The sequence below is a fragment of the Mandrillus leucophaeus genome, unplaced genomic scaffold, assembly GCF_000951045.1.
Source record: "Mandrillus leucophaeus isolate KB7577 unplaced genomic scaffold, Mleu.le_1.0 Scaffold281, whole genome shotgun sequence".
Lineage (NCBI taxonomy): Eukaryota > Metazoa > Chordata > Mammalia > Primates > Cercopithecidae > Mandrillus > Mandrillus leucophaeus.
Window position 1 is genome coordinate 233,572 of NW_012102932.1, and position 14,984 is coordinate 248,555.

Here is a 14,984-nt window from a genome sequence, read left to right on the forward strand (position 1 = left end):
GTTTACTCTTGGGCTTCAAGCATTAACTGAATTTTTTATCTTATCAACTGATGGTGGTGGAGCAAAGTTGTTAAAATATGAAGGGAGCCATTAGCATAGTTTATAATCCCCTGAAAATTCACATCTGTCCAGTCAACCATCTCCTACCTCCACCTCGTCAATTCTGGTCCAGTGGTAGTGGTAAAACCAGGCAGAAAATGTTCCTGAAATATAAGGTTACGTCAGCAGGCAAAACGAATGTAGGCTGTGTGTGGCTTGAGGATACAGAGGCATTCTGCTTCTCTACCCTCAGGGGCTTGGAGGACTTCTTGGACCAGGTAGTATCTGAGGATCTGGAGGGTTCTCTCTAGTGTCAGTGCGCAAGAGACTGCAAGGTGCTATGTAACCTGGGCCCTTGATGCAATGAGCAATCCCAGCTTGATGTTTAGCTTCACGAACGATGGCTCCTTCCTCCTCCACTCCAATGATGATGCATCTACATGGTCCAAAGGGTGTCAGATGGTCAGCTTTACAGTTCAGAAACTGTTTTATCCATTTCTTGAGGTTAGATTAGGCTCCATGTCTGGTCCACACCATCAGAACCCATAAGAGAGTGGTTCATAATGTAGAATGACAGCTTTGAAACAATGCTCCCCTTATATTTTACAATGAGAGAGATGAGCCTGGCGCAGGAATTGGACTGGTCATTTGCAAAGGTTGCTTCTTCCTATTGGTAAGTCCTCTCAGGAGACCACACTAGAGGTCAGGAGGCTCCCTAGAGAGTGTCATCTATCATCAGACAAAAAGAACTGGATGTGAAAGGGCATTCTTGTCAAACAATGGAGAAGGTGGGCCTTCTCCATTCTTAGCCATTTGTGAAGCAAGAACAAGTGTCAGCCACCTTGACTCACAGCCCTCTGTCTCCGAGACAGTCCTCAAAGCATACAGTCAGGGCCTTCCTCTCCCTGTCCCCATCTCCTGTCAGTGTCACCCTGCTGGGTGCCGTCTTTGTACCATTGCCCTTCTTCATTTCAACAGACTTGCAGAGCATGTCTGGATTTACAGATTATGTCACAAGGCTCTTTGCATTTGTAAACTAGCTCCGGGTCACACTGTGGGGTGAGCCATCTCAAGATGCTGTCCAGTGGTTCTTGCTTCCCAACTGTGCTGTGCTAGATTCTTGGAAATTCGGCCTTGGGTGAAGGTTGTTGGGGATTTGGGAGTTGACAGAGGGATGAAGGGCCATTTGCCCGTTGCAATGCTGTTCACAGTCATCTGAGAGACATGGCTGGCTGGCTGCTCCGTGGTGTTGGAGGACAAGCCCAAGCAACTGAACTTGTGTTTTGTTGCCGTAACAGGGAAGAGCCATCCACTTCCTGTCCCGTGATTGACATGGCTGGGCAGAGAGGCAGTCTTCACTCTCTCCTTTACCCAAAAACTCACAGCAAGGAAGAGGCTTTTAGCAACCGATTCTAATTTTTTGGGATTCTCACCATTAAAATTCCTTCTTAACATACATCGTTCCTCCTGTCTCAATGTGAACTGATCTTCTCCAGGCCTGTGCTCAGTGGAAACAGCTGTCCCTAGCAAGCAGAAATGTTCACTCACTGTGGGATTAGGCATTAACAATAGGATGGAAAATTAGAGGAGAGGAAAGGTTTCCATTCCATGTTTCTTTTCTTTTTTTCGTTATAAAAAAGTTACTGCCCTTCTGGGCTCTTTTGCTATTGGCTGGACTTCTGGACTCGTGCTTCTTGGAGCCAGCTGGAGTTTTTCCAGAGACCTGCGCCTGTAGACTTAAGCCACTTTTCAGAAATATGCTTCCCAGATTCTGGGTAAGCACACAGGGGTTGATTTGGATCCTATCCTTGTGGTGGCCAAACTCCATCACAGCAAAGAACCAGCTGCCGTCTTTGGGAAACCTGTCCAGGAAAAGCAGCCGTCCAGAATTTCCGGGACAAATTCTCTTTTGAGATGGGTGAAGCCGGGAGCTGCCTGAGTTATGAATCACCAGGTCATCTGAAACCTTGTCTGTAGCATAAGACTGAAGGCCAGAGGGCAGAGCTGTCAGAATAGGGATGAGGTCTCCCCGCGGAGGGGCCCACCACTGTCGTCAAACTGGCTCCATTTTCCCCTCACTTTCTTTGACGCTCCAAGAAGGAAGAAACCAGATGCGGGGCTTTGAGGGGCCCAGTGCTTGGGGTCAGAGTTTTCAGGCTGGCATGGAGGGGGTTAAGGCAGTGACCAGATAGCAGCCTTTGGCAGCAAAGCCCTCCTCAGCAGAAGGAAGGATATAGCTGTATGAACTGCCTGCTTAACAATGCCTCACATGTCCCCAGGGGCCCGCCTGCAAATAGATTTCATCTTGCTTTCTCTTGTACTTTTCAAAGCTTCCTGTTTTCTCACGGTCCTTTTGGACAGTTTACAGTCTCTCTCTCCCTCCCTCCCTCTCTCTCCCTTTGAGGAAAGGAACACCCTTCTTATTAAAAGAGAGAGAGGGAGAAGAATGTGCGGGAAGGGCAGTTTCACGGAGGCCATTCTCCTCAGCTGCAGGCCACAGCTCTCTGACCTCTTCTTTCTGAATAGGAAAACACAGGCTTCCTGGTGCATCTCAGTTCTGAAGCTCACACCAGGCTGGCTGGGGCGAGGTAGTGTGCCGCTTCTGGCCCCAGCCCAGGGGCTGCCCGCACTATCACCCTGTCTGTGACCACGGCCGACTTCTCCATGGCTGTCAGCATGGCCACTGGGGTTCATGGCAACTGCCCAAGGTGCCTCCAGGACCTGGACCAGGGAGGAGAAGGGTGCCAGGAGGCTGGGATGAGGAGGCCCGGAGCACACGGGCATCCGCCAGCTGTTCAAAGGGCAGACTAAGAATTGGGAAGCCAAATAACTCTGCCCTCTCCCAGCCCTGAACCTTGGATGGAGCTTCTCTTTCCATCAGTTCCCAGACCTGGGGCAGGCACAACCGCTTACATTTCTACTACACTTCAAGCAGCCTAGTGGGTATTTAGTCAGCGGATTTCTTATTTGGCTCTTTCTTTAATATTCCCCTCATCTTCAAAGACCTTTCCATTTCTGGAATGTAAAAGAATCTACTATATACACAATAATGATAGTAAAAAGAGCTAATATTTATTGAGTTCTTACTATTTGCCAAGCCCTTCTTGTGAATTATCTCACTTGATCCTCACAACAACCTTCAGAGGAAACGATGATTATTATCAACATTATACAGAAGAGAAAATGGAGCAAGCTCTCTGTCCTTCTGGGTCTGCACCTCTGCTCTCTACTCTGACATCTCAAAGCCTAATAACCCATGCGACCCATGTTTAAAGGGCACTTTAAAATATTTGTTTCCATTTTTTATTAAATTTTGAGGTCCATCTCCACCTCAAAAAGTGGGTGGATGGAGAAGCTGAGATTTCACGTTGAAACACACTGACGGTGCTCCTTGGAGCGACTGAGAGGTCAAGCGGGGGCACTCTGGTGGAGAAGCGCACCTGCGCAATGAGATCAGAGTCCTCCCCACTTCAGTGGCTTCCTGAACCAACATCCACTCCTATTTTCATCTCCACAGACCTTGGCAGAGATGATTCAGCAAGTCCTGCTTGGGCACACTTTTAGCTTCACATCGCATGATTTAAGGAGGCCTTGACTTCAATGGCTGCTTTTCTCTGGAGAAGAAGCTAGAGATTTGGTGGTCCCTCCCATCCATTGCTCCTCCCTCTGGTCTAACTGCCCTCCCCTACTGTGACAATTCTGCTTAGGGCTTACATCTCAGACTCCACCCAAGAGCGCCGTGATTCACTGGCCCCATCCTCTTTCTCTGGCCTCTCTTTACTAACAGTGTCTGAGAGGTTTCTCTCTTGAGTTTCACAGACATAAAATACCTCCATACACTTGGGTGTTTTCACATGAGGACAATCTTCTGAGAAAGATGAGGTGGCCAAGTGTTCTGGATAAGAACCAAAAGGCTTGGTGGAGAGTCAGAGGCTGAGAGGAAGAAGCTAAGTACCTACCGCCCAGATGTGAGTGGAGCCCGAGTATCTCAGGTCCTGGGTTAATTGACTCTATCCTGCCACTGAGGAGTTTGGTTTGAAAATGAATAGGTTTTGTGGAAAAAGGATGAGAGCTGGTGATGGCTGCTTTTTAGAATTTTGCATGAAGTAATGCTATTTCCCTGACTTGTTTATTTCCCCAATCAAAGACTTAGGCATTCATGAAGTGTACTATATGTGTAGTCCTGTGCTTGATACTGAGTTGGCTACGAAGAAAAGGAAGTCAGCTTATTGGAGACTACCTGGGATGCTGTTTAGAGCCCAGATACCGTTTTACTAGGTGCACACCTCTGTGCATGGAGTTGGGGAAGGGAAATAGATGGGACACTGGGGCAGGTGAATTGCAAGGTCTGTAATACCCCAAGGTCCCAGAAGGTGTGGCAGCAACAAGAATTTGATTGAAGTGTCTGAAAATGTCTCATGAAGAGACTTTATCTTTGTGTACAACAAAGTGCACTTTACACATTTTTCATGGTTAGGCTAAAATTCCATCCCCTTTACAAAACCTTCTCAGACCAGTTCAGCCTCTAAGGCTTCAGCAACCACAGATAATAACTGAAAGAAGAATTTCTCTCATCATGCGAGCCAAGTGCAGAAGGTGCTTGTCACTTCTTTTCAATGGACTCTTTCTGGCCTATAGGACCACGAGACCCCGTTCATGCCTGGACTGGTATACTAGCCTAATTGATCTTCTGGCCTTCAGCTTCTCTCCCCCTACATGCCTTGTCCTTAACCACTCATGGCTTTTCATTTGATCCGTTCTTCCGTGGCTGTGTTTCCCACCCCTTTCCTCACTCAGCAGATGCTTACTGAGGAACTATGATGTGTCACACCAATACTAGGCAGATAATAAATAAAAAAGCAGACAAAGCTTCAATGCATGTTGCAGTCTCCTGAGTGAAAATATATATGAACCAAATACTGGTTATGCTCAGCAACTGTAACAGCAACTTCACTCCAAATAACCAGGAACCATCCCACAATCCAAATAAGGTATGCTTTTTCTAAAAATGACCCATGACTGGAAATTCTTAATGTAGAATCTCTAGCTTCAAAGCTTCTTTTTGGCCTAGCATGGTGGCTTACCCCTGTAATCCCAGCACTTTGGGAGGCTGAGGCAGAGGGATCACTTGAGGTCAGGAGTTTGGGACTGGCCTGGCCAACATGGACAGAGAAAGCCCATCTCTACTAAAGACAGAAAAATTAGCCAGGCACCTGTAGTCCCAGCTACTTGGGAGGCTGAGGCACAAGAATCTCTTGAACCTGGGAGGTGGAGGCTGCAGTGAGCCAAGATGGTACCACTGCACTCCAGCCTGGGCAACAGAGCGAGACTCTGTCTCAGAAAAAAAAAAAAAAAAAGACAGCTTTCAGCCATGATGGTGGAGAAGTGGGCAAATTAAGCTAATAAGCATAACTCTAATAGAACTTTTACACATATGCATGACTGAGCCACAGATTGATACATCTTAATAAATTATCTCAATTGAGAATAAAAGAGTCATCTATCCTGCATATTGCTTCTCTTGCGAAAGTTGGAGTTAGACCAGTTCTGTCATCCTTTTCTCCTCTTAGGTCACCATTTTCAAATGAATGTGGCATGCAGATGCTCTGTCTGGATGCTGAGCTTGGAACCCCACCCAGTAGGCCAAATTCATTCATGCTAGTAAGAGAGAGCAAAAGCAGGGAAAGTACTTACAATTCTCAAACATGAATCATTCAAGAATACAGAGCCAGCCATTCATTGTCCATACATGGACCCAGCATTCTTCTAGGCTAAACTCCCCAAATCATCATTGGAGAGGTCTATCTACTCTTGCAAGACGAACTCAACACTCATCTTCCGTAGCCAACTAATGAAATTGTTGCCTTCATCAATAAAAATTTAATCCAGAATCTTCAACATTGGCCCTAAAAATATATCTCAGTGGGGAAGGAAAACTGGTGTAAGCTCAGAGGATGCCTCACCCTGAGGGTCTCTGTGGCCTCTCTCATTACGTAGTGCTGCCCCAGCTCCACTGGCCTCTGAGGTTGGGGAGGGAAGGAGAATTCTTCTCTCGTAACATTCTTGTCCAATCACAGACACAAAATCACTGTTTGCATTCCTCCTACCACAGCCTGAAATTTTCCTGTTCTAGTAAGGCTGGGGACAACAAAAGCTCCCCCAAAGCAGTCTGCTTCTGGGTTCCTCTTTCTGCATATACAAAATCACCTGTGAGAAGAAAGTTCTGCTCTTCTTCCAAAAGCAGTTGGAGAACCAGTTGTCCTTCATGTATTTGCAGTTCGATTGAAATAGAATGATGAGAAAGAAAGAGTAAAACATGTTTACTTTTTGTACACTCTCACTACTTCAAATTTCTACCCAGAGAAAAGACACATTCCTTCCTGAGATGATTTCTCATTTTTTTAACTTTGAAATCCATACCAGTAATTAGAAAATAAAGCAATTTAAAAAGCATTGTGTGATACATCATATATAATAATACAGTGTATTCTTTTATTCTCTTCTGCCTGATACAGAAGAGTTGTGCTGGGAGACACACAATGTGGTCTGGTGGTTGACCATGTGGCCTCTGGCGTCTGATGGCCTGAGTTCATTAACCCAGCTTCAGCACCCACTACTTGTGTGCCTTGGCCAAGTGACGTAAGTCCTCAGATTGTGCATCTGTAAAATGGGGATGGTAACAGCCACCATCTCATATGATTGGTGTGAGAATTAAATAAGATATTCCATGGTAGACTTAGAACAATGCCTTCCATATTGCAACTGCTGCATAAATATTAAACACATAATCACATTCTTATTATTAAAGGAGGAACACTCGTAGCCACTGCTTTTCAGATCAGCTCTTCTCCTTTTCCAAAGCTTTCATTCAAAAGAAGTTTTACAAGCTTTGATATTTTTACTTTGTATTTAAAGGTTTCTAAACTCCAGGGACAAATCTCATGAATCTACCCCTACTTGCTCCACCTTTGAGGCTCCTTCCTGATTTCCTTATGGACATTTTCCTTGCAAGTAGATTAAAATGTCAAGGTCCAAACAAAGTAGAAGCGGTATCTGTGCTCCAGGGGCCTGGATGGGGCTTCACTCAGGCAGAGTAACCTGTGTTCTCATTCCCATCTTTGACAGCTTTGTGGGAAGGAGTTCAACCGGATGCACAACCTGATGGGCCACATGCACCTGCACTCGGACAGCAAACCCTTCAAGTGCCTCTATTGCCCAAGCAAATTCACCCTGAAGGGGAACCTGACACGCCACATGAAAGTCAAGCACGGAGTCATGGAGCGGGGCCTTCATTCCCAAGGTAATCACTCTTCTGGGAAGCCCCGCGAGTCAGTCCAGTGGACAGCAAATGGGAGCTGAGTTCATTTTATGGGGCATTACCTTGAGGGTTACTCTTGTCAAGACCACAGCAGAGTAGCAGGAGTAGCCTTCTAATGTTACTAGAAAAAAATCTGATGCTAATTTCTGAAGGTAGTAAGTACAAGTGAATTAGAGTAAATAGGACTGTCATCATGATGCCAGTTGGTACCATTATTGGTTCCTTTGTTCCAGACACTACATCAGGTGCCTTGTCGCTAATATTCATGGCAACTCCAGGCTGGAAGAACTTCTATTATTTCTATTTTACAGTGGGGCAATGAAGGCTTCAAGAGATCAGTTTGCCCAAAGTTGCTCTGCTGAAAAGTGGCAGAGTCAAGATTTGAACCTAGGCCTTTCTGACTCTGCAGACTTTATTGTACCCACTTCATGGCATTGCTGTGAATGGAAATGCAATTTTTCTTTCCTTTTTAGAAAACAGATGTGCAAGCCCTACTGTTAGCAGAACTATGTTGGTAGCAGGCTAGGTGTTTCCTACTTGTTCATGACCAGACACACCCAAGGACAATTTTCCTGCTTGGTAGGTAGGGCTGATTGGCCCATATGCAGAGCCGGGGTCTACACCTCCCCCACTGAGTCCTCACTGAACTAATGAAAAGTTCTTACCACCTTTACCTTCTCAGTCCCAGGGCCCTTGGGAGTGAAGAGTTTATGTTCCAGATCTACTGAATTCAGCCGGGTTGCTCCTTAACTGACTAATCAACCAGTCCTTCAATAAACAGGCAATAAATGCCCCTGTGTCCAAAGCAGTGAACTACACGCAGCAGCAGATACTAGGGGAAGGAAACCATCTGCCCTCTAGGATGTCTGTGCATGGGGAGAGAAGACAATTTTATGTGTAATTTACAAAATCATCTTAACAGCTTTTCGGTCACTAGTATCATCAAAGCACAGGGTGAGACCCCTTAGGGACATTATTGCTTGGCCCTACAATGCCATGAAAGAGACTATGTTATTCTTATTTTGTATAAGAGGAGACCAAGGCCTAGAGATGTTAGATAAACTGCTCAAGGTCAAACAGCAAGTCTGAAGACAGAACTGGGATTCCAGCTTAATTTCTGAATCAAGCCAGTGCTCACTACCCTAGGCAGAAACATGGGGTGATTTGTTTGTGTGCTGTTTCACTCACCTCCCTACAAAAGAGATGGTCGAGTGGGTGAGCATATTCATAAATAGATACACATATGCACACACAGTGTGAAACAAAATGGTTGTAGCTTTCAGGTTTTTCACAGTACCTACTGAGTTTCTAGTGACTCCTGGATGACAGGGAGCTGTGGTCACAAAACAAGGGCTGGAATTTGTTCAAAAGCCCTGAAAAAAAATGTAGTTAAAACAAAAACAATTTTGTTTTTCCTACAAACTTTTTTCTCTTGAATTATTCACTGAATCTCTAGTTGCCTGAGCCACTTCCCCAAGCTAGGCCTGGATTTTTCCAGAAGAAGTGAGGTTTGCTCTGTCATCAGGATGGGAGACATACAAGTCAATGAGGAGACCACACTCCATCTGAAAGCACGAACTGGTTGCCATGACTTACCCCACACTGCTGCTCAAATCCTAAAAGGCACCTAACAGCTCTGTTGTTCTGGAAAAATAACTGTCAGAGGGTTGCTTTGAAAAATTTTAACAGACTTTCAACAATCTTAGTGTTTTCATCTACAAAGGGTATTAGCTTTTATTTTTCACTCTAGCTTTTGAAATCGCTCAAAAATCATTAAAAAGATCTTTCCTGTCCCCTGACAAGATTAAAGATACAGACAGTTTCGTTGCCTGACAGCATCGAAAAGTGAACACAATTGAACATCATCGCCCCATCCTTCTTTTTTGCACCCCGCTCCCAGAAGCCTGGTCTAGCTGCACCCCAGGACCCCTCCCTTGCTGTTGCTCGTCCTCAGTGTCCAGCCTGTCCCTGGAGGCCTGCCTATTGACTCATCAAAGGTCAAGGTCTTAAAGATAGGATCAAATGAAACTGCCATGCTGAAAAGCCCATCCCTACAGCCCTGCAAACTGAAGCTCAAAGTGAGGCTTCCTTGAATCACTGTGCCCAACAGCAGGGACACTGGTGGTCAGACACAGGGGCTGTGTGAGCTCCTCAGAGGACCTCTTCGTGCCACCTCTACCCTGTCTATGAGTAGGCTGTTGGCATAGGGGCCACAGTCCTGGGGTGGTGTCTGCTGCCCCAAATGGGATATCTTTGTTTTGTTCAAGATGAAAATGCCTTTATTATTGATTTACTTTTTTTATGATAAAACGTATGCTCATGGTAAAAAATAAAACAAGAGTACATTAAAAGTGAAAAGAGAATGTTTGTTTTAAGATTTTGACATACTTCTTCAAGACATTTTTTGATAGAGATGGCTAGCTAGATAAAATCAGGTCTGCACTATAAATAAACACGCACACACAAACTTACATATATATTTTGTTTTTACTTAAAATACATAGCAAATATCTTTTTGTGATCATTAGTAGGTCTCCACATCACCTATGCATGGTTCACTATATGGATATATCATTATTTATTTAACCAAACCTCTATTATTAAATACAAAAATTTTTCACAGTTTGACTGTGATAAAAAATATGGTGATATGCATCCATACACGTGTTTTGTGCACCTGCCTGCCTATTTTTTCAGTTTACATTCTCAGTAGCATAATTGCTAAGTCAAAGCTTATTTTTAAAGCTTTCGGTGGATGTTGCCAAATTCACCTTAAAGGGATTAAACCAATGTGGACACTGTCTGTGACAAGCCTCCCATGACCACATCCTTACTGGGAATGATCTGTTTTTAAAATACGCAATCAGAATACATTAAACGGCCCTGGGCTGCTCCCCTTCCTCAAGGTTCCATTGCCCCAGCATTTCCTCAGGTGCATGAATTCTTACTCTGCTCTTGTAGGTCTGGGAAGGGGGAGAATCGCCCTGGCACAGACAGCCGGTGTCCTGAGGAGTCTGGAGCAGGAGGAGCCCTTTGACCTCTCTCAGAAGCACCGGACCAAGGTGCCCATGTTCCAGTCAGACGGGGAGAGTGCCCAGGGCAGCCACTGCCACGAGGAGGAAGAGGAGGATAACTGCTACGAGGTGGAACCCTACAGCCCTGGCCTGGCACCCCAGAGCCAGCAGCTCTGCACACCCGAGGATCTGTCCACCAAGCCAGAGCATGCACCGGAGGTGCTGGAGGAAACCTGCAAGGAGGAGAAGGAGGATGCATCCAAGGAAGAATGGGAGGAGAGCAGCAAGGGCGACCTTGGGGCAGAGGGTGGCCAGGAGAGAGACTATGCAGGCAGAGATGAGTGTCTCAGCCTCAGGGCTTTTCAGAGTACCCGGCGGGGTCCCTCTTTTTCTGATTACTTATACTTCAAGCACAGAGATGAGAGTTTGAAAGAATTACTGGAGAGGAAAATGGAAAAACAAGCAGTGCTTTTAGGTATCTAAGTGGATAGTTTTAAAATTACATTTGGAAAATGAGAACGAGGCAGTTCAAATATAGCTTTCTGCATGAACTGTCATTTTCTGGAGACTGGCAAATAGTACCAATCTCTACAAATGGCTTAGACTAAATGAGCAGGGATGTAGGTAATGGAAAGCCTTCTCAGGTCATTCACGGGGCCCTTGATACCCTTCACACATGTGCAGGGTCTTCTTCAGTGGTGTTTGATGCATCGCCAGTATAGTAAACTGTGAGTATTCTTCTAGATATCTAATCGTAAGCTGATGCTGAGGTGCTTTTAGAAATTCTACTTTCCTCTGATTTATATGCAATACATGGTAAATTTCTAATTGCAAAAATATGGTGCTTGAGGTGTCACCTTATTAATAACTAGGTGAATCCGTGAAGGTTATAATATTTTCCAGATAGATGAAAATATTAGTAGTTGTATATATAAAAATAGCCTTTATTCTAAACCAAAAATGTCAGAAATGGCACAGGAGGATGAAATGTTGAAGAGAATGCTCTCAAGTAGTTGCTGCAGATATAAGGTAAAATTTCAGGAGAAGAATAATTTTGACTAGGGAAACTGGTGACCTAGAATACTTAGATTCTCTTGTTCTATGTTGGCTGTCTTCATCAGATTGAGCATTTGGAGCATTTTTTTATCAGATGCTCTGATGATGTTCAGGGTCCTGGTTCCTCAGACAAACCCCCACTTCTCAAGCAGAGCTCCCTCCTGGAGACCATTGCTGTCTTGCTCTGAGGCCTCATGCCGCATAAGACAGAGGCAGGGGCCGGGCGCAGTGGCTCACGCCTGTAATCCCAGCACTTTGGGAGGCCGAGGCAGGCAGATCACTTGAGGTCAGGAGTTTGAGACCAACCTGGCCAACGTGGTGAAACCCCATCTCTACTAAAAATACAAAATTTAGTCAGGCGTGATGGCGGATGCCTGTAGTTCCAGCTACTCAGGAGGTTGAGGCAGGAGAATCGCTTGAACCCAGGAGGTGGAGGTTGCAGTGAGCTGAGATCATGCCACCGCACTACAGCCTGGGTGACAGAGTGAGTCTCTGCCTCAAAAAAAAAAAAAAAAAAAAGAAAAGGACAGATGCAGGAAGAGTTGTCACCAGTGACCAGGGGGTTTCACCTCAGAGCTAGAGCTGGGGGGTGACCTCAGAGAATTCTCCCAGAAATCTAACCTCTGACTTATTTGGGTTACTAGAATAGTTGACAGCTAATCATAAGTAAAGAAGACTCTGGACTATGTTCTCAGTGCTGGCTGTACATTAGAATCATCTGGGGTGACCTTTGAAAAAAAGACACCAAACTAAGGCCTCACCCATTAAGATTCTGATTTAATTGATCTGGAGTGGAGCCCCAGGACTGGAATTTTCCAGATTGCTCCAGGCAATTCTTATGTGCAGCCGAGATTGAGAAGATTGAGGGGACTAAAATAGAACTCACCATTTCTGTGGCTTCCAGGACACTTCCCAGAGACTTCATAAGTATTTCTGTTCCTAGCCTCAGACTCTTTAAGGTTGAGAACAGGAGACCTCACAATCATACTGCTGACTTAGGCCTTCTTACCTGTCTGTAAGAGCCATATGAGTGGACACACACTCTCTCTATATAGACACACACTTTTGACATTATACTAGAAGATGATGCCTGTGATGTTTATGGTCACTTACTATGTTGAAAAATGCATGGCTGGCCTATGGTGACTCATTATCTCTTCCCAGACTCTTGAACCATGATGCCAGTGAGTGGAAATGACTCTACTGGGTGGGATGGGCCCAGCAGGTCGGCCTTACTTAGGCACTGGCACTGAGAAAAGCAATACTGACCGGGTGTCATGTACGTGTGACTGCCCATAGCAATAACCCTCTGGTACTGTGTCTGTTTATGTAAAAACCTCTTGTTTGGTAGTTTTGACTCTTATTTGTAGAGCTAGGTACTGGTTATTATTGTGCTTCATCCTATCCCAGACTTCCCAATACATTCCTTTAGAAGACATGTCCATCTCCAACTGTTGGAGGCTGGCCTTTTCTGTAGGCCAAGGTTTGCTTCATTAGCCCCACCTGGTTGTCATCACTCACCTGTGTGTTGTGTCCATCTCTGACCCATTTCCCCTGCCATCTTGCCTAAAGCTTCTCCTGTCAGACTCCCCACCACCATGAAGTGCTAAGAGTACTGTGTCCTGAGGTAAGGGCACCTGCAACGGAGATGGTGAAGAGAAGACTGTGGGTTTTTGTGGTTACAAGCACAACTCTGGGTCAAAAACCCATTCCAAGTCCTCAGAGGGGCAAGTCCCTTCCACTCATTATTAATATAGCTCATCAGTACCTCTGATGAAATTGCCCAGGAGGCTGGCAGACTGGCCTGAGAGGCTTCTAGCTCTTAGGGTTCAGTTACACATTTATTCACACTGTGGCCATGTGTTGAGGACCTACTACGTGCTGTGTTTGACCACATGTCCTGCAGAATGCCATTTGGTTCTGAGTATGCCTGGCTGGAATGGGAACCAGGAAATTCTAGAGTAACAGGCTCTATTCCTTTCCAACCAAAACAAACCACATGGGAATGTTTGAGGGACCAGTTAGTGTTGAGATGGAGAGAGTATGGTCTAGAATGGTGGTTTTCAGATTGTGTTTTGAGGAGCCGGAGGTCATCTTTAGGCCTCTGAAAAGTGGTAGGGAGAGGAGAAACTCTCAACTCCCACACCCACCTCACTCCAAGCAGCTCAAGTTCCATCTGATTTATATGTTAGCATTCTAAATAAAATTTTATTTGGAGGGAGTAAAAAGGTCTAGGAGAAATAAAAACAATTTGTTACGGAGTGTATTCCAGTGCCTGTTTTCAGTTGTTGACTCTGGGCATAAGACACTTAATTAGATCTAACCTAATGGTTAATACAGAATTAACCTTCTGAGCACCAAGGCTAAAACCTTGGTTTTGTATGCTGTTGAGTGACCAACATCCTGGTTTGCCTAGGATGATCCTGGTTTAGACCTGTTGTCCCAGGATAATTATTCAAGTGTCACCTTAATTCTCAAAAGTATTCCAGTATAGGTGAGAAATTACATGAACACCTTATGCATGAGCACAGAGTTAAGGGAAGGGTTGGCCAACCTTGCCTAATGAGCTGATGAACCAGAAGGCAAGCCGTGAAGGAGAGTCCATGTGGGCCATCTCAGAGAACTAAGGGATGAAGCCTTCCAAGATTACCAGCATTCCAAAACCAGAATATCACATTGTGAGACTCGGAAAATAGGTCACTACCAAATGCTTTCCAGCCTTTTGACCACTGTCACTTTGAACCAATCAATGGACCAGCCAAGTGGCATATTTTTCTTTTATTCTTTTTATTCTTTCCTATGATTAACCCTCATGTTGCCTTTCAATTCCTCTTTCTCTCTCTTTTTAAAAATTTGACTCCCCATTGGCCATGAGACTAAGGCTGACCTTTCATGAACCCACAAGAGTAACTGGTATATTTGTATATGAGTAGTTGCATGAGAAAGCTCAATGTGCATACTGTATTTATTAAGCCCTGAAGGCATTTAATAAAATATTAACATGGTGTTTTGAATTATGATCTTTGTCTGCTTTGCTGGAACAAAATATAACAGAGCTAACATTTGAAATCCTTCGCATATTTGGACAACATTACACCAAATGTTGATTTTGTACAGAACCCTAGCTTGCTATTTAAAAACTAAAACTCTAAGTATATAGCAGCCCAAGTTGTGAATATTGCTTTCTGCTTCACTGAAAAAGCAGTTTACCTGAAAAGAACATGTAACCTATATTTTGTTAATTTAAGCAAATAAAGACATGTTGAAAAAACTGAGTTAATTATTTGCAGATACCTGAAATTTTGCAAGGTAGCTGCCATTGTCAACATATCACTCCTGCCATCATACCCTTGGCCAGGGTGGTTCCCAGTGCTTGGCTCCTCAGCCCCAGGAATACAAGTGTGTTTGATTCTCCCTCCCTCGGGGCTTCAGAAAGAGATGAATGAATTCCAATCCATCTGCAGGAAGGTGACATCTTCCTCATCCTGTTGCCCTTTCCTATTCAGAAAAAAATTATTCTGGAAGGATGTCACAGGCAAGTGGGAGGTGAAGGCAGA

General features: G+C 44.7%; 1 protein-coding gene across 1 annotated transcript in view; it reads left to right on the forward strand.

Moving 5' to 3' along the window:
• ZNF366 (zinc finger protein 366) overlaps positions 1–14,698 on the forward strand; it is a 67,680-nt gene extending 52,982 nt beyond the window's left edge. The window contains exons 4-5 of the mRNA XM_011985218.1: positions 7,165–7,339; positions 10,319–14,698. Coding sequence (XP_011840608.1) covers positions 7,165–7,339; positions 10,319–10,854 — 711 coding nt within the window. The 3' untranslated portion in view covers positions 10,855–14,698. The remainder of the gene's footprint in view (positions 1–7,164; positions 7,340–10,318) is intronic.
• Positions 14,699–14,984: the final 286 nt, after the last annotated feature.